The sequence below is a fragment of the Venturia canescens genome, chromosome 5 (genome assembly GCF_019457755.1).
Source record: "Venturia canescens isolate UGA chromosome 5, ASM1945775v1, whole genome shotgun sequence".
Classification (NCBI taxonomy): domain Eukaryota; kingdom Metazoa; phylum Arthropoda; class Insecta; order Hymenoptera; family Ichneumonidae; genus Venturia; species Venturia canescens.
In genome coordinates, this window is record NC_057425.1 from 13,183,787 (window position 1) to 13,205,749 (window position 21,963).

General features: G+C 38.4%; 6 protein-coding genes across 20 annotated transcripts in view; 3 read left to right on the forward strand and 3 right to left on the reverse strand.

The window, feature by feature from the left end:
- Window positions 1–3,592, forward strand: part of raskol (Ras GTPase-activating protein raskol) — a 185,592-nt gene extending 182,000 nt beyond the window's left edge. For 10 of the 11 annotated variants that reach the window (XM_043420547.1, XM_043420548.1, XM_043420549.1 and 7 more), the window contains one exon: window positions 969–3,592. In XM_043420547.1, the coding sequence (XP_043276482.1) occupies window positions 969–1,239 (271 nt within the window). In that variant the 3' untranslated portion in view covers window positions 1,240–3,592. The remainder of the gene's footprint in view (window positions 1–968) is intronic. The other variant, XM_043420546.1, reaches the window with a different exon arrangement.
- Window positions 3,593–3,660: 68 nt separating this feature from the next.
- On the reverse strand, window positions 3,661–8,757 carry LOC122411609 (uncharacterized). The gene is made up of 3 exons (XM_043420560.1): window positions 8,421–8,757; window positions 7,432–8,316; window positions 3,661–6,604 (listed from the first exon to the last, which is right to left on the reverse strand). Exons 2-3 carry the CDS (start codon window positions 7,963–7,965, stop codon window positions 5,624–5,626), a joined length of 1,515 nt encoding a protein of 504 aa, XP_043276495.1. The 5' UTR covers window positions 7,966–8,316; window positions 8,421–8,757; the 3' UTR covers window positions 3,661–5,623.
- A 2,104-nt stretch (window positions 8,758–10,861) lies between these two features.
- LOC122411093 (uncharacterized) lies at window positions 10,862–11,976 on the forward strand. Its single transcript, XM_043419630.1, has 3 exons — window positions 10,862–11,467; window positions 11,591–11,705; window positions 11,774–11,976. Exons 1-3 carry the CDS (start codon window positions 11,191–11,193, stop codon window positions 11,898–11,900), a joined length of 519 nt encoding a protein of 172 aa, XP_043275565.1. The 5' UTR covers window positions 10,862–11,190; the 3' UTR covers window positions 11,901–11,976.
- Window positions 11,977–12,074: 98 nt separating this feature from the next.
- On the reverse strand, window positions 12,075–14,112 carry SelT (selenoprotein T). The gene is made up of 4 exons (XM_043419629.1): window positions 13,550–14,112; window positions 13,207–13,336; window positions 12,926–13,121; window positions 12,075–12,537 (listed from the first exon to the last, which is right to left on the reverse strand). Exons 1-4 carry the CDS (start codon window positions 13,684–13,686, stop codon window positions 12,404–12,406), a joined length of 597 nt encoding a protein of 198 aa, XP_043275564.1. The 5' UTR covers window positions 13,687–14,112; the 3' UTR covers window positions 12,075–12,403.
- Window positions 14,113–15,545: 1,433 nt separating this feature from the next.
- On the forward strand, window positions 15,546–17,710 carry Prx6a (Peroxiredoxin 6a). The gene is made up of 5 exons (XM_043419343.1): window positions 15,546–15,930; window positions 16,255–16,411; window positions 16,720–16,937; window positions 17,121–17,193; window positions 17,348–17,710. Exons 1-5 carry the CDS (start codon window positions 15,845–15,847, stop codon window positions 17,495–17,497), a joined length of 684 nt encoding a protein of 227 aa, XP_043275278.1. The 5' UTR covers window positions 15,546–15,844; the 3' UTR covers window positions 17,498–17,710.
- A 270-nt stretch (window positions 17,711–17,980) lies between these two features.
- Window positions 17,981–21,963, reverse strand: part of kis (kismet) — a 31,779-nt gene continuing 27,796 nt past the window's right edge. For all 5 annotated transcript variants that reach the window (XM_043419334.1, XM_043419337.1, XM_043419338.1 and 2 more), the window contains one exon: window positions 17,981–21,807. In XM_043419334.1, the coding sequence (XP_043275269.1) occupies window positions 19,045–21,807 (2,763 nt within the window). In that variant the 3' untranslated portion in view covers window positions 17,981–19,044. The remainder of the gene's footprint in view (window positions 21,808–21,963) is intronic.

Sequence of the window (21,963 nt, forward strand, 5' to 3'; positions counted from 1 at the left end):
TTTGTCAATTTTGCTTGTCAATGTTCGAAAAGAGGAGCTTCGAATAAATCGAATCACACGTTGACATCGTCGCTCTAATGAAGACAGAGACACACACATACATCATACACATCAGTACTTCATTAATCGATGCTTTTACGATCCATTCATTCATATTTTGTTTAATGTGTAAAATTCGACATCGATAGTTAATCGTTCATCTGCACGGATATGTCACAAGTGTAATATTCTTTCTTTTTTCTTTTTCTCCGTTCTTTTTTCATCGATCATTATTTCACTCGTTTCTTACGTTTGCTCGCTAAAGCTTGATTTTATATCTTATTCATTATTATCGTTGAAACGATAGTACACCAGTGCGAATGAACCGTTGGGACATCGTGGGGAACGGATAAACCAACGTTCGATTTGCACTTTTCGACTTCACATAGTTTATAATTATTTGCAACGAAATGCTATTACCTCGAAATCAACGGAGACTTTCTTCACTTAAATGAAAGAAAAAAAAAACCAATCGAATTTTTGGATCAATTTTTACAAAATGCATATCAACTCACTTTGATTCGAGGTCGAGATCTTCGAAGTTTTCGCCTGAAAATTTACGTTTCAAGGCACCCCGGCTCCGTTGAGATCGAAATTTAATTTTAAGACGGTGTAATCATTGATTGTTAGAAAAAAACAAACCAGAAATAGCACGAAATTTTTGGAATTCTGGAAATTGAAAAAAAAAAAAAAAAAACAAATTCGAATTCCAATTATTTCGCCAAGTCTACAGATCTGCACTAAGAAATTCATAAAACATGATAAAAGTAAAGATCGTTTGACGGACTTGGAAGAACTCATCGTATCAATGTATTTTTAATTCGTTATTTGTTTTTTCATTGTATTCGTTTTAATTGCCAATTGGAATATTTTGATTCTTCAAGTATGAAAGTTTTCTCGAATTCAAAGTTTTTCAATTTTAATCGCAGGTTAATCTCTGTGGAGGAGGAATTACGGAGGGAGCAACAAAAGATGTCGGCAACACTGTCGTACAAGCAGCGCGTGATCGACGCGCAGGAGCAACAAATTGCAGCATTGGACGCTGCAAATTCGCGTTTGATGTCGTCAAACACAAGACTGTTGTCCGCATTGAGCACGTTGAAGCAACGTTACAACGCAAAAGCGCAGCCGAGTAGCGAGGCTTCGGCATTACTCCAAAACATCGCGGACATCAGCGAGCTCAAGAGTTCGTCTTGTTAGAAACGCAAGAAAAATGAAATAAAACCAAGAGAGAATAAAAAGAGAAAAGCAAAAAAGCTTCGGAAGAGCTTTCACTTCGCTTTAAAACTATTTTCACGAAAATCTCATTTTCGTGAATTTTCGTGTTTCGTTCGTTCGTTTATTTTTTTCATTCGTTTTTATATCATTCGTCGACGTAGGTTTCGCCAAAAAAAGACGAACAAAAAACCAATCACTACGTAATTTACTCGATAAATGTGTTGATCGACCGAAATATATTTCGAGATACAAAAGAAAAATAGAGGCTATTTAGCTTATAATTAAACACGAGATAAGTAGATTCATTATTGTCGAATTATATGTCGAATTAGAGAGAGAGAGAGCGAGAAAAAACAACTAGAATAGTTTGTACACGATGAAAAGAAAGAAAAAACATTTTCGTCTGTTTGAGCTATTTTTTTCGTCTGGGCGATGTGCGAACGTCTGAGGAAAAAAATTGTCAGGCAAAAAAGAAATTATGTCACAAAAATATCGTCACTTTCATGGAAAAAAGAGAAAACAATTTACGTTCAATTCGTAATTTATACGAATGAGATACGAGTCGAAGGTTTTATCGATAAAAGTGCAATCTTTTTTCGCTTATCAATTAAATTCTCTAGATATCGCTGGCGAAACTTACCATGACCCCCAAAAACAGCCCAAAAAATTTCTATATATCTCGATGAAATTATGGATTATACTGAAAAAGAAAAGAAAAATCAGACAAAAAAGGAACTCGAAACGACCACAGCACTATGGCCAAGAGTTCGAAAGGACCTTGTGTACATGCTCGTGTTTATCTTCGAAAATAATTAATATTCCTTTTGATTTTTTTTTTTCAAATAGCCTGAAACTTCTCAGTGCTCGTAACAATGGAATGAGATATAGACATACATATATATACATATATATATATATTTTTGTTTGCGATCGAATAATCTCAACGCGATGAATATTCATTCTCGTGATCTCGAACCGCACCCCTCAATGCCCCCGTGCCCCTCTCGAAAATTATGATCTATCTGATAATATTTATTTAGTAGTTTCTACCAAAGATGAATGACAAAAACAGCAAGAAATGGTTTGACAATTTGTATAAAAAATGTTTCATGACTTTGTAAGATATGTTTTATTTTATTTCTATTTTTCTATTTTTCTGTTTTCTCTTATTTTTCATTTTATCTATCGTCTGTGTCGCAAAACCTGATCGAAGACTTCGTGAACGTGAAATTTCACTCCTGACTCTCTTTTTATTTTTATTTTTTCTTTCGTTTTTTTTTCACCAAAAATGTAATTATTCTTTTTCTTCGTTTTTTTTCTTGAGGACCGAAACTCAATGACAAGATTAATTTATATTGTACCACATAATATTATATAACTATAAATCAATATCGTTCTGGTTAAGAGTGATCGAGGTATTGCATGAACCCTTTAATATCATAAAACGTTATGTTCTTACATCACCCACGAGAATTATCGTATTAGCCGTATATATTATATATATATATATATGCCGGGAGTGAACGTAAGCGAAATTGGATTTTTAGTGCGTAACAATCCTGACACGTGTGAGCGAGTGTGCAAGTGTGTGTGTGTGTGTGCGTGTGTGCGTGTGAATTACGTTCGAACGAAAACGAGGCTGTAAATCGACAATTGCCCTCGATCGAGAAGATCGTTCGGTACCGAAAATCTTGTAAGAATGTGCTGGAGAATGATCGTCTGAAAAACTAAAAACAAACGGTTACGACTTAGTCTAATCGTAATAATAATTAAAAAAAAAAAAAAGTATTATTCCTTTCGTTCTGTAAATTAAGGCATTCTCTCTATCCTCGGAGAGAATTTATGTAATTGTATCAATGACTATTATTATTTCTTTATTTTCGCACAAATATTCATGTATAGATGATTTTTACTTTTTGTTTTGATTTATTCTCCCTTTGAATCATCACCACCCTTCTCGTCTCTTCGATTCGATTCAATCATTTTTTTTCTATGACTTTAAACCACGAGAATCACGATTTACAGAATCATTCGTTGAGTGTTTATAATTTTAAACTTTGAATTAATATATTGTCACTATTGATGCGCTAACGTTTGTTGAATCGCAAGTGAGAAATGTTGGAATCATATATCGCATGTGTATATGCTGCTGTATCGTACTTCTCCGTTCTCTCTTAAATGAAATTTTAAAAAATTCAATAAAAAAAAAACACCGACCCAATAGAGCGAACTAAGCATTGGTAATGTCTTTCTCAATTATGAATTACCTGTATTTAAGCGTTTAGTAATTATTAGTACTACTACGAAAAAATAAATATCGATTATAGACATTAAATTAAATAGTCTGGCTGTTCAATATTAATCCTGAACCCCTGTAAAGGTTTGTATGGGATAAAAATCGTTTTTGTGACTCTGGAAATTGTTCAAAATTGTTTTTCAATCTTCAAGAATTGAGATTTACGGTTTTGTTAAGTAAAGTATGAGAACCAACACTTGCTCGATACTCGGACTTTAACTTCAGCACTTAATGACAGATAATCTGGAATTGCTGATCATTCATCCGCCAAGTTTTTCTTTATCAATTTCCAGACTAAAAAACAACCTGCTTTCTCACAAATCGTGATATTTTATTGTCAATTTCGATTTACATCGAGCATGAGCCTTGCCACGAAGAAAAACATTTCATTGACTTTTACTTCGATCTCGATCATTTCGACACTATTTCATTTCACGTAGATAAAGTTTGACCAATCGTAACAAAAATGAAATTCATGTATCCCTTGGGTGGCCGGACGTACCCATCAAACTTTGCTCCTAACCACTTCGTATCACCATTGAAATTTTTTCGAGCTATTTTTTGCATCAAATTTAAGGGTGCGCTAAAATAACCGATGGAATCTTTCCGGTCACTCTACAACTCAGGAATAAGAATCAACCCAATTTTTTGTTTAAATTTTTATTTTCGAATTTCCTAGTACTGACGTTACTGACGTTCCGGCAATTTTTTCGATTCCTCGGAGAAAAACAAGGCATTTGCGATTAGTATTTTTTTCGTTTTAAGCTTATCATAAAATCGTTTTGTTACTTATTGTGTGTCTGCTCGTGAATTTTATTAATTTATTGAGTATTCGACCATGTTATGCAACGATTAGACAATCTTTTGGCTTTTCATAATTCACGTCAGACGAAAGTAGTTTTGAGTCAAAAGTCATGATATTAGCGAACCATTGTCCAAAAATATTATCTTTCCTATTCTCGAGAAAAATCTTTCGTTAGAAACAGCGAAATTATCGACAAGAAACACTACGTTGAATCCAAATCCAGGTTCTTTTCGTGACTCATTTTTTCAGATGAAAAAACATAATTTTTGCATATGAAAGCAGATTTTTTCTATACAGAAATACGGCCTTAAATCGTTTATGTTATTTTTAATACTCGCATGATGAAAAAATTTCACAGTTCCACAGTACTACAATTCGGATTCCAATATTTTTTTTTCAGATTTACCTGAACGAAGTTTTTTCCCTGCTGGTGAGAATTGAAACTTTTCTTCGAACATTCTTTGTATGAATAAAAAATTTAGCCAAGTGTCAATTAGCCTAAACTCGTTTCCTTGGCCATGCACACCAAGCCGTTGTGTCCTGTTTCCTAAAAATCCTCAAAAAAGTACAATTGCAAGTTGATCTTCTACCGAATAACACTCACACGAACCGAAAGTAACGTGAAATGCGTGGATTCTGCCAACGATGTATGCAGATTCTGGAACCGCAATGATCCGAGATCCCATGGGAAAGAAATTTCTCATTCAGGGCAGAACAAAACGCCAATAAAAGTGTTATTCCGCTCCGAAGCACGTTAATGTTTCGGAGCAGAAAAATAATTTTCCCCTGTTTCCCTTCAGAACGAGCTTCCAACTCAAAACACTTCGAAGTGACGAAGTACATTCTTAAAACCAGAAATGCAATGTTCACACTTCAATTTTGATTTTCTTTTGCTATCGAATAGTTTGACCTCGTTAAACTCGCACCAACGGCGTTGAACGCAATTTTTAGCCCACCAGAATATGCTAACGTTGACGACAGTGCGTCAGCAACAAACAGAATACTTTTCAGAAACATCAAGAGCCTGTTTCGCGAAGATCCGAATGGACATTAATACCCCAGGTTCCCAAATTCGAAAAATTAAAAAAATTGCTGCACACCCTCAGTACAAAAAATCTGTCAATAACGTCATTCTCCAAACGTAACGACACTCATGTTCCTAAAACACTTTTATATTTTCCGATAACTGATATAATATTTAGACCGATTATAGGAGCAAATAGGGGAGCGACAGTGATGAAATAGTGGCGTATTGTGACACGGGATCAGCAAGGGGAATCGAAGTTAATCAAAGGTGGTGGGTCATAGGATTGCTCGAAGTACCATGGATCCTCAATATCCCAGAGATCAGGATTGAGGTTTTCCCTGCCCGGAGGGGCTCCCGGAGGCGAAGGTTCAGGTGGATTTCCAGCGAGGTCGAAGAACCGTTCGATTTCTTCGACATTAGCACCGCAAACGGGAGGAGCATCGGCCGATCTTCGTGGTACTCTCATAGACGCTTTGATCCTCGATGGGCAAGCCATGAGAGTGCCATATTCATCTTCTTCCCAGGATATATCGCCTTCTTGAATATCTTGTTCCAAGGGAACGTTCAAATCGAAGTCTTGAATTTGTTCTCGTTGTGCTCTTTCGAAAACATCTTCCATACGTTTCTGCTGCGCTATGTTATCCAAAGTAATTTGAGTTTTGCGTGAAAATCTCCTGGCAGCTTCGACCTGCGGATGGTTTTTGCCGTATTCGATCTGGAACATGACGTGAGAAATGTCCGGAACCCTGACGATCGTTCGCTCCCTCGTCGGCAGCTGTGGCATCGGCATATATTCCATCGGTTCCATTTCGTCGCTGTTCAATATCGAGTCTCCGCTCTCGTCGGCCACATTCGCCGCGTTCCCGCTCACGTTTGCCACAGTTATTACGAACTCGCGCCTCGCGTTTTGCAGATCCTCCAGCTTGCTCTGCACCGCGGCACTCTCGGCCGCATCCTGCTCGTCCAGGCTCTCCGTTATCGCCTGTATCGACTTATTCGCTGCGTCCGATCCGCAGGCTCCACCTTCTGTCGGCAACACGACGATTGTACTCCGATCTGAACGCACCGCTCCGGGATCAATGATTATTTTGTTCACAGGACCGTCGCTCAGGGGCATCGCCTGCACCACGTCCGCGTTCATACTTTTTGCCAACTCCCTCGTGTCCTCGGGGAAAGGCGTTCCGGATGCCACGGGCCTCGGACACCCTGAGGGCCCAGCCTGAAACGGAATTAAAAAATCAATTTTTCGCTAAAAAATTTTCTCTTTTCGCTCATTTTTAAGGGGGGGTCCTGCCTTAGAAAGTCTCAAAAATCGATTGTTTCCGGGAATGTTTTTAAGATGGACGGAAATAACTGACCATAGCGAACTTTTCGGTGTAGTTTCAAGGATATTTCAAAAGTACAAAAACATTTTTTTCATGTGAGAAACACTTATTTGCATGGAGATTGTAATTATTGTTTCAAACGAAAATGCCAAATTTTTTTTTTTCATTTTCATATATTTTCCTTCCATATGAACCTATGAAAACTCGAAAAAATTGAAAAATTCTATATTTACAGCGAGTTTGAAAAAAAAAACGCTGCTAAAGAAGAAGAACGTCACTTCAACGTGCTGTAAATATAGAATTTCGCAATTTTTTCGAATTTTTAATAGGTTCGTGTGGAAGGAAAATATATGAAAATGAATAAAAAATTTGGAATTTTCGTTTCAGACAACAATTACGATCTCCGCATCGTAGGCAGTTGAGAAACTTCGACAATCAGACTTAGCGCGTAAGCCACGTACAAATGAGTATTCCTCACATTAAAAAAATGTTTTCGTCCTCTTAAAATATGCTTGAAACTGTACCGAAAAGTTCGCTATCGTCAGTTATTTGCGTCCATCCTAAAAACAGTCCCGAAAACAATCGATTGTTTTCGGACTTTCTAAAGCAGGATCCCCCTTAAACTCGATTAAGGATAAGTCCGGAAACAAAAAATTCGAGCTTCCATAAACTCGTGAATGGAGAACTATGAGAATTTTTGAAAGCAAAAAATCGAGATTACCCTTCGCCTTTTAGGTACCGCACCTCTGCCGGTGGCAACATGACCCTTTTCGATGGCAGCTTCGACAGCCAAGTTGCAAGGTTGTTGCATCGAGGCTTCGTGGCCCCGGTCGATGGAAGTCTGTAAAAGTTTGAGGGATTCTGGGTTGGTCCTTCGCGACGGTTGAGCAGCGGATCTCGGACGCGGACATGCGGAAGCTGGTGCTGAGCGTCGGGTACGTCGGCAAGCGGCTTCCTTGGTTCTCTGTTGTTCTTCGTAACCTTTTATCTTTTCGGCGGCAACTCTCTGCCGCATTTGCATAGCTTTGGTCATTCCTGGCTTAGCGAAGTCGATCTTTTTCGGGCAAGGTTTTGAGAGCGCTTGGCGGGCGAAGGATGGCCGTGGAGGTGGTTCCGGGCAAGATTCGCGAGGTGGTCGTCTCTGGACCACGGCCGATGTTTGTGCGGCTCGTAACATTTGCGTTCTGGTCATTGCCGGACGGGCGATTGATCCTCGTCCGGGTTGACGGGGACAGGCGCTGCTGCGACTCGCCATTTTTCTATCCCTTTTATTGACTTTTTATTGACTCTTTTGATTTTCAATGAAATTTCGACGTTCGAGCCTGTTTTTTCGTTTTATACTTTTAACTTTTTGGCGGAGGAAAAATGGCATTTGGGAGACTCGAAGACCTGCAAATTCTCAGTTGTATTTTGACCTCATTTCAAATAAAGACGCCTCCGAGTTTTCGATTTGGAATTATAACTTCCAGGAATTTTTGTACCCACGAACCTTCCCTTCGATCGAAGATGAAATATCGGACATTATTTCAGAGTTTTGGCGTCCAGGATCAAACGAGTTTCACCTGCCTTCGCCGTTTGGCCCGTGCGCCCTTCATGTTTCGTTACTCTGTAATTAAGTTTCATCGTTATATCAACTAAAACTTGAAAAGTAACGAGTTTCTCAAACATTCTCCAAGCCCATCGTTCCTACGAAGATTCTTTCATACTTACGAGAATTTTGTGTGTCAAATGGAGACCGGAAGTGATTTATTTTTTTCTATTCGTGAATTTGTCACGATGTGACGGTTTTCTTACATCGTTTGTTTCGATAAAAGAAGCAGCAGCCTCGTTGAACATATGGCTGTGAAAAAAATGAACAACATTTTTTTTCGGGGTGGTCTGCCAAGCGCGGACCACGAGTTGCTGCTGCGATGACATAACCAACGTCGTTTTTTAAATTCACTTGCAACAGTCTTTCGTCTCATCATTTTTTCAAAATAGTCCAAATAAAATTCGAGTCCCAGCTCGAACGGCGCGATTGGGAATAAATTTTCAAACTTTCTTCCTCGCTCTCGAAAACTTTCGAACGATCTTCGATCACAGGATTCTTTGAAAAATTCTACTTTCCAATGACTGCAGCAGCCGAAGGGAATTCGATGAATCGCTTGAACCGAAGATGAGATGAGAGATAAAGACCTCAATCCAGAAGCCGCTCGAAATGACTTCAGCCTCGAACGGACGAGCGTTGATGATCTACCGACGAAAATATGTCAGAAGACTCGGTGAAGAGAGAGCGAGCTCGTAAAAAATCTAACGAGCCAAAGACGAGTAAAAATGAAAAACGACCGAATTTACAAGCCGTTCAATTACTGAAAAACAAACATCCGGAATTGTTCGAAATTACACCAATCCCCGGGAACTATCATCGACGTAGAACCTCTCGAGACGATCCTGCTGGCAGTGGCGAGTGCAAAACTTCCGAATCCAAGGTTCACCAATTTTCGTACTTCTGAAAAAGAGAGTCGAAAAACTCAAGCAAATATAAAGTGCTGAAAATTTGCGAATATTTTTATGTCCAGAATGTTACGCCACCCCCGGCACGACCTCGAACCAGAGATCACGGGAATATCGGTGATATATTGGAAACGACTATTCGATGTCCGAGCGCGGCTCGATCCGCGTCGGGAGGCGACAGGAAAAATGACACGGTATTAGTGAACATTTTTTCAATTATTAAAATCAATGAAACTTTATGAGATGGCACATTTTTTTAGCGATTGCTGCGAATCGATCGGAACAAGTGTTGTGATTTAAAAATCGCAATTTTATATTTAAAAGTGCTAACGAAGGTGGCGTAATAAAAGGAAACGAATTTGAAATAAATCATGATCGTTTTTTACTCAGGCCCGGATGTGCAGCATCGCGATAAGCACCGTAATGATGCTCGCACAAAAAACCTACAACGACATTACGATGGAGCACGTGAGACACGCCCAGGAATACTTCCGAGGTCTCAAACAGCCGGACGGTTATCCTGCGAACGTTGGCCAGTTGATGAAACTTTTGACGAATTTGAAGGAAAGTGGAAAAATCGTTTCGTCGGTCATCGATCAGGAGAGTTCTGAGGAAGAGACCGAGAGAGAAGACGACAGTGGCACTGAAAAAGAACAAGAGAATTAATGAACGATTAGAGATTGCGAGAAATGAAATTTCGTTCGGTCGAACTCGAATGAACTTACGTTTTATATGTTTTCAGTAAAATTTCGCCTTTCCACAGTTTTTACAGATTCGATTTTCGAGTTATGAAGTCACAAAAAAATGAGTCCGTTCCTGGCTTCAGACCAGTCAAGAATAATAGTTCGTTTGATAAATCATGCATTTTCACAAATTTCAATTTCCCCAAGTACAAATGTCCCCTTATTCTCATCTCGTGGTTCATATTTTTCCACAATTTTTATAATTCCCATGCTATGACGTCAGGCAAATCCAATAAAAAAGTTTCAATATCGAATGACGTTTTTGACATTCATCCTGTCGTATATTCCTTCAGGGTTATGGGCGGTGGACTAGAACCAGGTTCTGTCATGACCGCGATACGTCCACCTTATTGGCTCTATCACGATCACGCTTTGGGCGTTATTTGGTCACTTTTTCATAGCAGCAAAAATTACATTGGTGAGTCCAAATGTTTCATTCGATGATCGGTGATAAACGAAAGAAAACATTATTTTCCATGAACGAAAATTCAGACGAAATTCAGCACCGGATGAATCCTCAAATTTTAAGTTTTCTTGCATGCTGATAAAAATAAATGTTTTTGTGAATTGCATTTAGAAGATAAACTTGAAAAAAAAATCACTCGATTGTCACAAACCATTCAAACGGATATTTTTAATCGTGACAACGCTTCTAGGCATAACGCAATTGCATTGGTGCCTACGATTTTTATTGGACCTGAAAAACAACGAAGGCGAATATACGGACGACGTGGATATTTGTATTCGAGTAATACAAGACGATCTGATAGAGCAATACGCGAAGCTTGGAACAGCGATTGAAAATGCAGAGGACCGAAAAAACTCGGGAAAAAGTAAAAAAGATTTTTTTTTTGGTGACAAGTCGAGCCGGAAACAGAGCGAAATTATATCGCAAGGATCGGAAAAACAGGATGAGTTTGATCCCGAGAAAGAAAATCCACTGTCAAACTCCACGGCGTTGGATATCAAGTTGAGCGATGACAATGTAAATAAGGAGGAAAATAAAGCCCCGACTGAAGCGGCCGAAACAACGAACAACGTTAGAATTTATCCTCCCAATAAAAGTCGTAATTAATGAAAAGAAAAAATACCATCAATTCTGCTTCTCTTGATTAATAACGGGAAAATTTGTGACAGAGCAACAGAAATTCGTGCAACTATTGAAAATTTGAAAATTGAGCGTATCGACGTTGTAATTATGATTTTGAAAAATAATATTTTTGTCCAAGCAGCATATTGCGACGATGAGTGACGAGCCCGGAGCATCAAAAATTACTGGGAAACGCGATCAGAGCCTCGTTCAAGACGAGCATTGTGATCGCGTACAATGTAAAGCACCGGAACGAGATAACGAGGAGAAGAAAGAGACCGTAAGCGTCACGTACAACGAAATGATATCGAGAGGTCCCACACCATGCGCCGAACAATATTCAATCGCAGACTTCTTCGCCGAGAGTGGATATTTCGAAGCAACGAAAGACGGGACGCTTGAGGAAACGAGAGAGAACGAAGATCCTCGAAGTATAACGATTGCTTTTTTTTACTTGAATATACCCGCGGAAAATCTCGTAGGGGGAATAATCCTTGGAAATCCTGTGAAAAGAATAAATTCGAAATTGATGAAAAACAAACATTTTTTGACAGGAACAACTTTGGCAGACTTGAGTACGAAGGAAATGGTGAAGTTTTTAAATTCTTCAAGAGCACAGCACATTGAAATAATAAAGAAGGAAATTGAAAGACTTTACGGACTGGAAAGGTATCTTATTGCAAAAAAAAAGAAATTCAAAAAACTAATACTGATTTATTTCAATGTTTTTCAATCAGATTTATGGAAAATTTTCCCATGGATGGATTCGATGCTTTTCTTAGCAAAGATCTGGCAAAACGTATGGAAGATTTAGAAAATCAAATGGTGGCAAAAAAAACTAACAAATCTGCGAAAGAAAATTGATGGAAAATTTATATTTTACAAATTAGTAAACCCTACGAACATTGAAAATAAAGTTACAAAAAAAGTAAATTTAATAAAAGTCAAGAAAACATTAAACTTCATTTTGGTCAGTTTGGGTTTTCGATCTTCGAAACAGGTTTCAAGGGATTTTTAATCAATCAGAGCCCGCGGATGTTTTATATGTACATAAACATACAATCCATTTATTCCTTCTAGTCATTCTTGGTAACGTCTTACAAATCGACAATGATTTCTTGCAAAGATGAAGAAAAGACAACAGAATCTCAATTTTTTTTTTTTCATATTCTTACGAACTGTTTCTCTCTGCCTGCTTCTCGAGAATATTACATTTCATGAGATACTTATACAAAAAAGGAAAGTAAACCTGAGCTTAAGTTTCGACTCATGACACGTAGGAATCTCAAAATGGCGTTTGAACTATGCCATTTATACATGGATTATCAATTGCTTGTCTTCAATATTCAGCGCCTCACACCAGCTGATTATTTGTTGTTGAACGTTATGTCTTTAAATTTCATATCTGGATATAACATGTGAATGTGATTATCAATAATCTGGAATAGTTCAGGCGGTTGTGGCATTCTTCCAGTTTCAAGCTTCGACCATACAGGAACATCTGTTGAACATCATTATTTTCTAAGATTATTAGCAACATGACAGCGCAGAAAATTCTATCGTCTAGATTTTAGTTTCGCTACATATCAATTTTGAGGTGACTTCCTCTTACGATTCGTCATCGAAACGATTTCTGTCATCTTTAATATACCCTTCGTATCAACATACCCAAGGATTTAGCATTTTTCTACAGCAAATCAATTCTAATCATTTGTTTTCTTTTGGGAAAAATTCTAATGAAACTTGGAGAAAGTTCATTGTTTGTAATCAAGTTTGGTTTAATAGGTAGAAATGTTCTTTTTCTTCATTTCATGCAATTTGCCTGGCTGGTAAGGGACAATCGATGATTTGTAGAAATCTTTTTGGGAAGATAAAAATGTGATAATTACCATTGAACAAAATTTCAAAAGCTCCGGACGATATCAAGTGTCCCTCGATGGCGTTGCACAAGAAGAATATCATGATACATCCGTACAAACGATTGTCGATGCACCATTGCCACCAAAATGGTGTAGGTTGACCCAGGAATTGTAAAATATTTACTCCAGTAATTATCAATACTATAAGAATAATCTTGGCTGTACCCTGTACAAAAAAAAATTGAATGACATTCGGCACAAAACGACTCGTCAGTATAAAAAAATTGATAAATGTAGAAGTCGAAATATACCAAAAATTTGGCAATCCACATATTGTAACCGGGTGGGTTGTAATTCTCTCCATCGATTTGGAGCTCTGGATACTTTTGTTGGAGGATGTTGACATAATCTTGGAAAACTCGCTTATAGCCACAGGAATAACTGGAAAAATACCATTTTTTTTTTCCACAGAGATGTTGAAGCAAATAAAAAAAGATGAACAAGAATACTTTGACGTGCTTGAAAATTTTGAATGCCGAGAAATTCAATACGTGTTTTCAAGAACAAGAACTTAACAGAAATGTAAAATGTGTCAAAAAAAGTTTCATTTGAGCAGCTTCCGTGAGTACGAGAATAAATATTTCAATCACTTACCAGTAATAAAACTTGAGCGTAGGTCCACTGTTTGCACCAAGTTTGGTTAAAGACATTTCATCGTCGGCTGTATGTGCACCCGTGTTTACGGCGCAAAGGAGCATGAACAGCGAGATACTTAACTTCAGAGACAACATTTTGAGCTATATCATTTATAACTGGAGATTAAAAAAGGGAAAGGAAAAAATACGTCTTCGAATGTCAAACTAAAAAAAAAAACAAAAAAATGAATTTGAATTTTTTTTCCTTTCACAGGGCCTATTTCACGAGAATATGTAATAAATATTTATGTGACAACTCTCACTGAAGCCAGCATGAGGCAACCTGCTGATTACTTTCCAGCGTTGCCAAACTTCTGTCTCTTCTCACCACCGCACCCTCGTTATATGACGTGTCGATAAAAAACAAAAAAATTACCCAATTGCATCCGAAAATATATACCGTTTATCTTTTTCTTTCAATAGCATAAACAGCATGAAAATCCCCCGATATCACTACTGTGCTTCCAGACACCACGGAGATTAATTGTCAGCCCGTGTTGTCAACTATGAAAGATCATTTTTTCACTTGAATGGACGAGCGCTAGGGTTGCTATGAGTTATTATAATAAAGAAAGATGGGGTCGCGATGGTCTCGAATTGTTGACTGTTGGTCGAAAATTAATTTCTGAAATCATTTTCTGAACAACTTAATTTTCGAAAGATTTGCAAAAATCTCGAAATTATTTTGTCTGCTTGATTTAAAGGTTATATATTCCTTTTATTTCAGAACAAAAAAAGTTCGCTGTTCAAAAATGGTGTTCGATTGTTTGAGCTTTTAGAATTTTATGAATATCAATGAATCATCGATGCTTTTTTTTTCGATTTTCAAATTTCTAAAAAATATCTCGTAACCCTCGTAACCAAACATAAATTCGATAACGCGCGCCTAGTGACTTTTGAGCTATATTAAGGGTGAATGATACAAAAGTCGAAATAATTAGAAATTGATCAAATTTGGTGATAATGTTCTTCAACATCAAGTGCAAAAACAATTTTTTTCAAAATTTTCTTCTGTTTAGTTATCAAGTAATTACGCATTAAAGCAGATTTCTTATGCCCGGAATGTATAGCTATATATATGGAAACGGTATGCTTATACACGTGAACTTTAGTGATCAATTACTCGATAACTGTACAGAAGAAAAATCTTAAAAAATTTGTATTGTCAAATTTGGCACTAAAGAATATGTTCACCAAATTTTATAAAATTCTGATCATTTTGAATTTTTTTATGTTTTTAGCATGGTTTAGCATGGCAACATTGTATCGCCTGTGCAATATATCCTTAAGGGAATTTTTCGTTTCTGATGTGTCGTTCTGGCGACGAGTTTGGATTGGACAATCTCCACCTATTTGCTTCCAAAACTTATTATGCGTGAATGCATTTGTGTGCAAAATATTGAGAATTGATTGAAATAATCAAATAAAAAATATCCAATTGCATACTTGTTTACGATATGCAAGTCAATCATCTTAAGGCAAATATAAATTTTGTGAAAAAATAATCCAAATCTTAAAATCTTATACCAAGAACGTTTACAACGGTCTTTTTATAAAAAAAAGGTCAATCTTGATTTAACGATGAATAAAATCAGGTTAAACTTTTATTTTTTATAAATAATTTTACGCAAGCAGTATGAGCAACGACGAGGCCACTAATATAGCGCAGCTTTTACTTCTTCCACCGTTTGCAGCTCCCATCAATCGATATGCACTGTGTCTAAAAAACGTTTGCTTGAAATAATTTTTTTTTTTCATATAAAAGAAAAAAACTAAAATAAGACGATGAATATGATTGAGATTACATTTATTAGACTCGAACTTTACATGCCATAGCAAGATTTTCAACACACTTTTTTTTCATTAGAGTTTGAGAGATGTATGTGAATAGATATGAATGAATGTTGCCAACCCTAAATTTTATTACATCACGAAATGCGACATGCGACCGGGCGACCGAGACGTTATTTTTCATTTTTATACATGACTTATAATCAGCGAATGAAATGCTGATTATTATGCTTTGAATTCGAAAATAATAAAAACTATAGCTATGATACAAAATAAAGACGATCTGTAACTATATAGCAGTGCATTGATAACGTGCTCTGACTCGTTCTAATTTTCTTTTTTATTCATCGTAGTATTTCTCCGTTGTCACGGTAAACAGTCGTCGTTTTTTTCCTCCGTCGTAAAGTTTCGCGAACTGAAAAATCTTTAAGTTTCATTCGGCTTTCTATACAATTTTTAAAATATGGTTCTGCTCGGCGAAATTTTTCCAAATTTTAAAGCCTCGACGAACGTTGGAGTGATTGATTTTCACGAATGGCTTGGCGATTCGTAAGTTCTTTTTTACAATGTTTTACGAAACTGACATTTTCCTAACCTAATTTTCGAAAAATCGCCGGTCGACGTTGATATCGAATAAAAAAAACAAAATTCGCTTGTATGGAAAAATGAATCACCATTTTTGAAAAATAAAATTGTTCATTGCTTGCGCAGAATTGAACTAAACTTGAAATGCAAAAATTGAAATTTGTAATTTTAAGTCGATCAAGCCACGTTAATAGAATCCGATTTGTGCGCAAAAACAAAAAAAATTTTTCGGAATTGATTTTTCATGCTATAAGGATAAGCTCTTGTCAATTTTAATGCAATTTTCAGCTGGGCAATATTGTTTTCCCATCCGAACGATTTTACACCAGTTTGCACTACTGAATTAGCCAGAGTTGTCAAGTTAATGCCAGAATTCACGAGATTGGGTGTGAAAACTATTGCCATTTCCTGCAACTCTTTAGATTCCCACATCCAATGGATTGAGGTAAAATGTCAATTAATCCTTTAATTTATAACCCAATTTTTTTTAATATACCTTAAAAAGATTGAACATTTAGCACCCGCTCCATTTTCCATAAAACCAAATCTTTTCATTTGTAACTGTCAATATAATCTGAAAATTTCTACACTAAATTTAAATAATTGTTGTTGGTTTGAGATAAAATTTTGTCTCTCTCAAAAATCTTCTTCATGAATGCTGACATATTTGCAATAAATTTTTTTTCAATTTTGTTTACCATAAAAATGTGAAATTTTGGAGTTAGACTAGAAAATGTCACTCTTCATTTTCAGGACATAAAAAGTTATGCCGGCTTGGCTACGGATGGATTTCCATATCCAATAATTGAGGATGAGTCAAGAACTATAGCGACAAAGCTTGGGATGTTGGATCCTGATGAGCGGGACAAAGATGGAATTCCATTAGCTGCTAGAGCAGTATTTGTTATTGACCCAAAGAAAAAGATGAGGCTGATGATATTATACCCAGCAACAACAGGCAGAAACTTTGAGTAAGACTTTTAAACGATGAGACATTTTTAAATGTTCATATAATTTTGCAAAAGCAAGAAAAGAGAACATGATTTCCGATAATGTGTCAAAAAAGCAAGAAAATTATAGTAACGGACTTTGTTTAGGTTATTGATAATCTCGTAGGAAAAATATAAATTTTGGTTTTTTAAAATATTTTTTAGAGAGATTATAAGAGCTATTGAATCCCTTCAGCTGACTGATGCTTACAAAGTGGCGACTCCAGTGGACTGGAAGGTAAACTGTTCGTTTTCAAATTTGGAAGGCAACCAAATATTCGAAAACAGCTCCAAAATTACCCAAAAAAACGAACTGATAAAATAATTTGTAACGAGTAACAGAATTATTAAAAATCATTAAAATTTAATCAATTTTTTTCTTTGTTTTGCAGAAAGGTGATGACGTCATGGTCCTGCCCACAATGTCACACGACGAGGCCCAAAAAATGTTCAGCTCAAACATAAAGACTCTGAATTTGCCATCAGGAAAGCAGTACATGCGATTTGTCGCACAGCCAGCAGAGGCATGGTCCAAAAAATAAAAACAGCAAGAAAATATAAACTATACATGTTTGAAAATCTTCCACTCTTTTTTATATCTGATTGAAACTATTTTTGCAAACGTTGAAATAAAACAGGGATAAAAAATGTCGCAAGTTTTATTTTATCGAATAATTATAAACAACCATTTTCTTTACGATGAATTCGAACGAATTAAAATTTCGAAACTCCCTATTCGGATGAGTTTATTCGAGATGAGACGAGTAACTATTCTTAGAACGACTTTGTACGATTTTTCTTGACTGTTTTTTTACAAGACCATGGAATATTTATTGACCAAAATGATTGAAGCGTCAATGTGAACTTGCATTGAATTTCAACTTAAAATATGCGTTATCTGATGGAATTCACCTTAAAGTGTATGAAACATTTAGATGAGGGAGAAAGGGAAAGAATATGTTGGGTCGTTTTGCACTTGGGTTCTCTGGTAAACACGATCGGAACCCTTGCGAATACTCTCTCACTTTTGCAAACAACAAAAGAAGCCGTTTATTATTTCACCTAGTATAATTAAAAGTACACTGCGTTATATACACTTTTCCAAGTACACGTTGTTGTTTTTTTTCTTTGCTTATAATATCTAGGCAGATTGTATAATATGTACATTTTTCGTTTTCTTTCGATTTTTGTATTGTTACTTCAAACTTCTCTCATCCGTTTCCTTCAATTATTTCGTTATTTAATTTATCGCTAAGATGTTTTGTTTATTTAACTCAATTTTTATTTATTTATTTATTTATTTATTTACTTCGTCTAATCGGTACGGTTATATTATTATGCGTATAATAATATATACGTTGATAGCAGTTATAGAAAACAGTCCCTGGTCAAAACCAATAAGATCAAAAAGGATAATAAATTTAACAAAATTATATTCCATTATCGTTAACTATTATTTTTTATTTTTTTTCTCGTATTCTTAATTCTTCCCGCTTTCTCGTAATAAGAACGTTGAATTACCACACAAAGTATCATTACCACAAAATACTATTGCGTTCAAATTGTTCGTAAATGTGGCTTATCACACAATCACCTGAAATGAATTGTCGCTTGTGATATTTCATGTATTTTCTTGAACTTGTGTGTCATTTATTTTTTTATTTTTCACAATTACCACTGATTTATTCGTGTCGCTACGGATCTACGTAGTCTTTTGCAAATACTTTGCGATTTTGTCGATTTTTTAAATCTCCTTGCCACCCCGTGCACTAAAAATTCCGTGGAGATCACACGTTCATCACTACATGCGCGCGCGTTTATACAAACGTCCCGGAATGGATGAAATCGTTTAAAGAGGGTTTTGGAAATGTTTTGCAGCAGCACCCCTTAAACGCGACGATTTCCGTATCGTCGGTAGCGTATTTTTATTGTTGTTTTGTTGTTTATCTCGATAAGTGGTTGACCGTGTGTTCGCTCTTGACGAATTATCGATAACGGTTGGGGCGTCAACGGGAGGAGGAGCAGCAGCAACAGTAGCAGCAGCCGTATCGATATTCCTAGTGCGTCGCGAACTCACGTTTTTTTCCCATCACTCACCACCACCGTGTGGATCGTGTTGATTCTCAGCAGCGTTTTGTTCACCCTCGACCATGCGAGCTTGTCTCTCAGCCGCAGCACGAGCTTGTCTGCCGGCGCTGGAGCGAAGATTTTTACGTTCTGGCGGTGGCTCGACGCTCATGCGTTTGCCACTGCGTGATTTTTTACTCTTTGAAGAGGAGGAGGCGGCGGAGGCAACGACTGACGTCGTCTTTTGCTCGTCCTCCGCTTCCGGAGTTTTATTACTATCAGCCTTGGTATTGGATTGTGGTGGTGGTTGTTGAGGTTCTTGGGTCTCTGGTTGTTGCGAAGGTGGTTGTTGCTGTTGGGCCGGGGATTGCGAGGAGGGCGATTGGGATCGCGGCGCTTCATCAGGAGGCTGCGATTCGACAGATTCTTTATTGCTATTATTTGAAGTATTGAGCGAGGCACTATCCTCTTGTGCCGGTTGAGGAGCTGCCGGAGTCGGGGGCGACTCTTGCAGAGGTGCGGCAGCAGCTTCTTGCGGAGGTGCCGTCGGCGAAGGTTGACGTACGGGCGTCGGGGAAGTGGGTTGTCTTTCGCGGGGAGGCGGAACTGACGGAACAGAAGGAGCGCTCGCCGCTGGTTGTGATGTTTGGGCAGCGGGCAACGCTTTGCTCGGTACAGGCCGAAGAATCGTTTCAATTTCAACGTTCGCCTCCGTCATTGTGACTTTTGGACTCGTATCGACGATCTCGGTGCGGCTTCTTTTCGAAACGGGTTCGAGTGTGACCTCCAACGAAGCTGGTATTTGTTGCTCTATCGCGTGTTGATGATCCACGTTCCTCGAACGTTTCGACGATGGCCTTTGTAAATCCTCCAAATTTCTCGTTAACAGTTCAGCGCTCGTTCGAGAAAGTTGCTCCAGAGCTTCTTTCATTTCTTGCTCCTTACTCTTCCTCTCTATTCTCGCTGACAAATCCGCGATTTCGCTCAATTCGATGGTCTCTTTTTTACTTTCACTGCGCTCAGGCTCGTTTCTTCTTCTATCAACTTCGCTGTGTAGCGCCAAATCGGAATATTGCTGGAGACTCAAGCTCGGATCCATCGAGTATCGTGATTTTTTTTCAGCTTCTTTGCGCTTCAGGGATTCAGCGACGATCTCACGCTGCTGTCGGGAGCTGCTCGACGAGGACGGTTTTCTCGAGGACGACGAAGTTGAGGTCGTCGCTTGGCCACTGGCCGATGAGCTTGGCGGTAACAAGCCGCACTGTGCCAAACTTTCGTAAGCCGAGGATACACCACCTGGTTGCATCGAGAATGGATTCAAACCACCGAGACCAAGAGGCGTATAGAGCAGACTTGGATTTGGAAAGAAGAAGGGGAACGGTGTCGTCGTTGGCATCGACGAAGACGAGGTCGAAGTCGACGGCGCCGAGGCTTTCGAAGAAGATTCCATTTTATTACGTGATTTGCTCGTTGATGTTGAATTCGTTGAATTCGCCATTTTTCCAACTGACGAATTAACGACGTTGGTTTCAGCTTGACTCGTGGAGGAAGCTCCGCCCCCGAGGGCCGCTTCCATACCAGCGAGGGAGGGCAAACCAAGTCCGGCGAGATTCGCGAACAACGAATTTGTAAGACTCATATTGCTCAAATTTCCCAAATTCCCGAGCCCGCCGAGGGCACCGAGATTCGGCAATCCTCCGAATGGCATCAATAACGGATTGTTCTTTGGATCAAAATTACCGAGTGAAAGACCCGATAACAATGAATTATTGAGATTACCGAGCGACGAGAAATTCAAGCCGGAAGCAGCAGCCATTGAGGAGGCTGCGAGATTCGCCGAATTAGCGGTTTGTTGACTCGTTGGGCTTGGCATCATCGGTGGTCGACCAGGACTTTTGCCCTTGTTACCACCACGATCGCTACCGGGTAAACGTTTTTGCAAATCGTGAGGCAAGTTACCGCGTTCCTTAACCAATTCCGCCCATTTCGGATCGACGTCGAACATAGGATTTTCGATGAGCCATTGACCGAGACGCTTCAACTGAGGAGCTTTACTCCCAGTCACTTTTTTCCCTGTTAACCTGTTAATAACAGCCACGTTTTCCTCACCGGTGAGTTTTTTCCAATCCAGGAGAGATGGATCGACTCGTGGTCTCCGGCGTCTCGGTGCGCTCAGATATTCCGCGCCCATTTGTTCCGACATTGCGGTTTGTTCGGCGAGCCATTTGTTTACTTTTGCTTCGTGAGAATACGAGCCTATTTTTGACGAATATTCGGCAACTTTATTTATATCAGCAATCATAGCGTCGTAACTCTTGCGCTGGCTGCTCGACGACATGTGAGCAGAGTTGAATGCTTGTTGTTGTTGATGATGATGCTGATGTTGCTGTTGCTGATGCTGATGTTGTTGATGCTGTTGCTGCTGTTGCTGTTGCTGCTTCTTCAATTCGCGATTCTGGTGTTCATGCTGCGCGAGTAAAGCGGCAAAACTGTCTTTGTGCGAGTGCATGGACGGTGGTGGATGATTCGACGACGAACCCGATGCCCTCGACGACGGTATCGACGTAACAGTTATCGAGAATGGCTTTTGCGACGGTGCTGGTGGATTCGGAAGACCAATCGGCGCTGAAGTCGGCGTTACCGTCACGTTCGGCGTTATTGGATTTTTCTTACTGTGCTCCGGATAATGAGTACTCTGCTGTTCCTTCGCTGCGCTAAGTCCGAGAACTATCTCATCCAATTTTCGACGCTTCTTCTCTTTACCCACTACTGGCTCGTCAGCCGGCTGAAACCATATACGACATGAATTCATCAAGAGACACTCAAAAATAATAGTAACTTAGTGGAACGTTAGATTGGAGTAAGATTTGGAGACAAAAATTCTCGCGTTTCGAGCGGTGGGAATTTCGAAAAAATTGGTTCCTCCCGCTGCAATGATAAT

Bases quoted from the DNA above. Each gene is read 5' to 3' on its own strand.
- LOC122411609 (XM_043420560.1), bottom strand. From the start codon at position 7,965: ATGGCGAGTCGCAGCAGCGCCTGTCCCCGTCAACCCGGACGAGGATCA. The intron at 6,605-7,431 runs GTAATCTCGATT...ATTCCGTTTCAG, and splicing joins CGGTACCTAAAAGGCGAAGG to GCTGGGCCCTCAGGGTGTCC.
- SelT (XM_043419629.1), bottom strand. From the start codon at position 13,686: ATGTTGTCTCTGAAGTTAAGTATCTCGCTGTTCATGCTCCTTTGCGCC. The intron at 13,122-13,206 runs GTATATTTCGAC...TTTTTTGTACAG, and splicing joins TGTGGATTGCCAAATTTTTG to GGTACAGCCAAGATTATTCT. The intron at 12,538-12,925 runs GTAATTATCACA...GATGTTCAACAG, and splicing joins TTTTGAAATTTTGTTCAATG to ATGTTCCTGTATGGTCGAAG.
- Prx6a (XM_043419343.1), top strand. From the start codon at position 15,845: ATGGTTCTGCTCGGCGAAATTTTTCCAAATTTTAAAGCCTCGACGAAC. The intron at 16,938-17,120 runs GTAAGACTTTTA...AATATTTTTTAG, and splicing joins ACAACAGGCAGAAACTTTGA to AGAGATTATAAGAGCTATTG. The intron at 17,194-17,347 runs GTAAACTGTTCG...TTTGTTTTGCAG, and splicing joins CGACTCCAGTGGACTGGAAG to AAAGGTGATGACGTCATGGT.
- LOC122411093 (XM_043419630.1), top strand. From the start codon at position 11,191: ATGAGTGACGAGCCCGGAGCATCAAAAATTACTGGGAAACGCGATCAG. The intron at 11,468-11,590 runs GTATAACGATTG...ATTTTTTGACAG, and splicing joins AGAGAACGAAGATCCTCGAA to GAACAACTTTGGCAGACTTG. The intron at 11,706-11,773 runs GTATCTTATTGC...TTTTTCAATCAG, and splicing joins AGACTTTACGGACTGGAAAG to ATTTATGGAAAATTTTCCCA.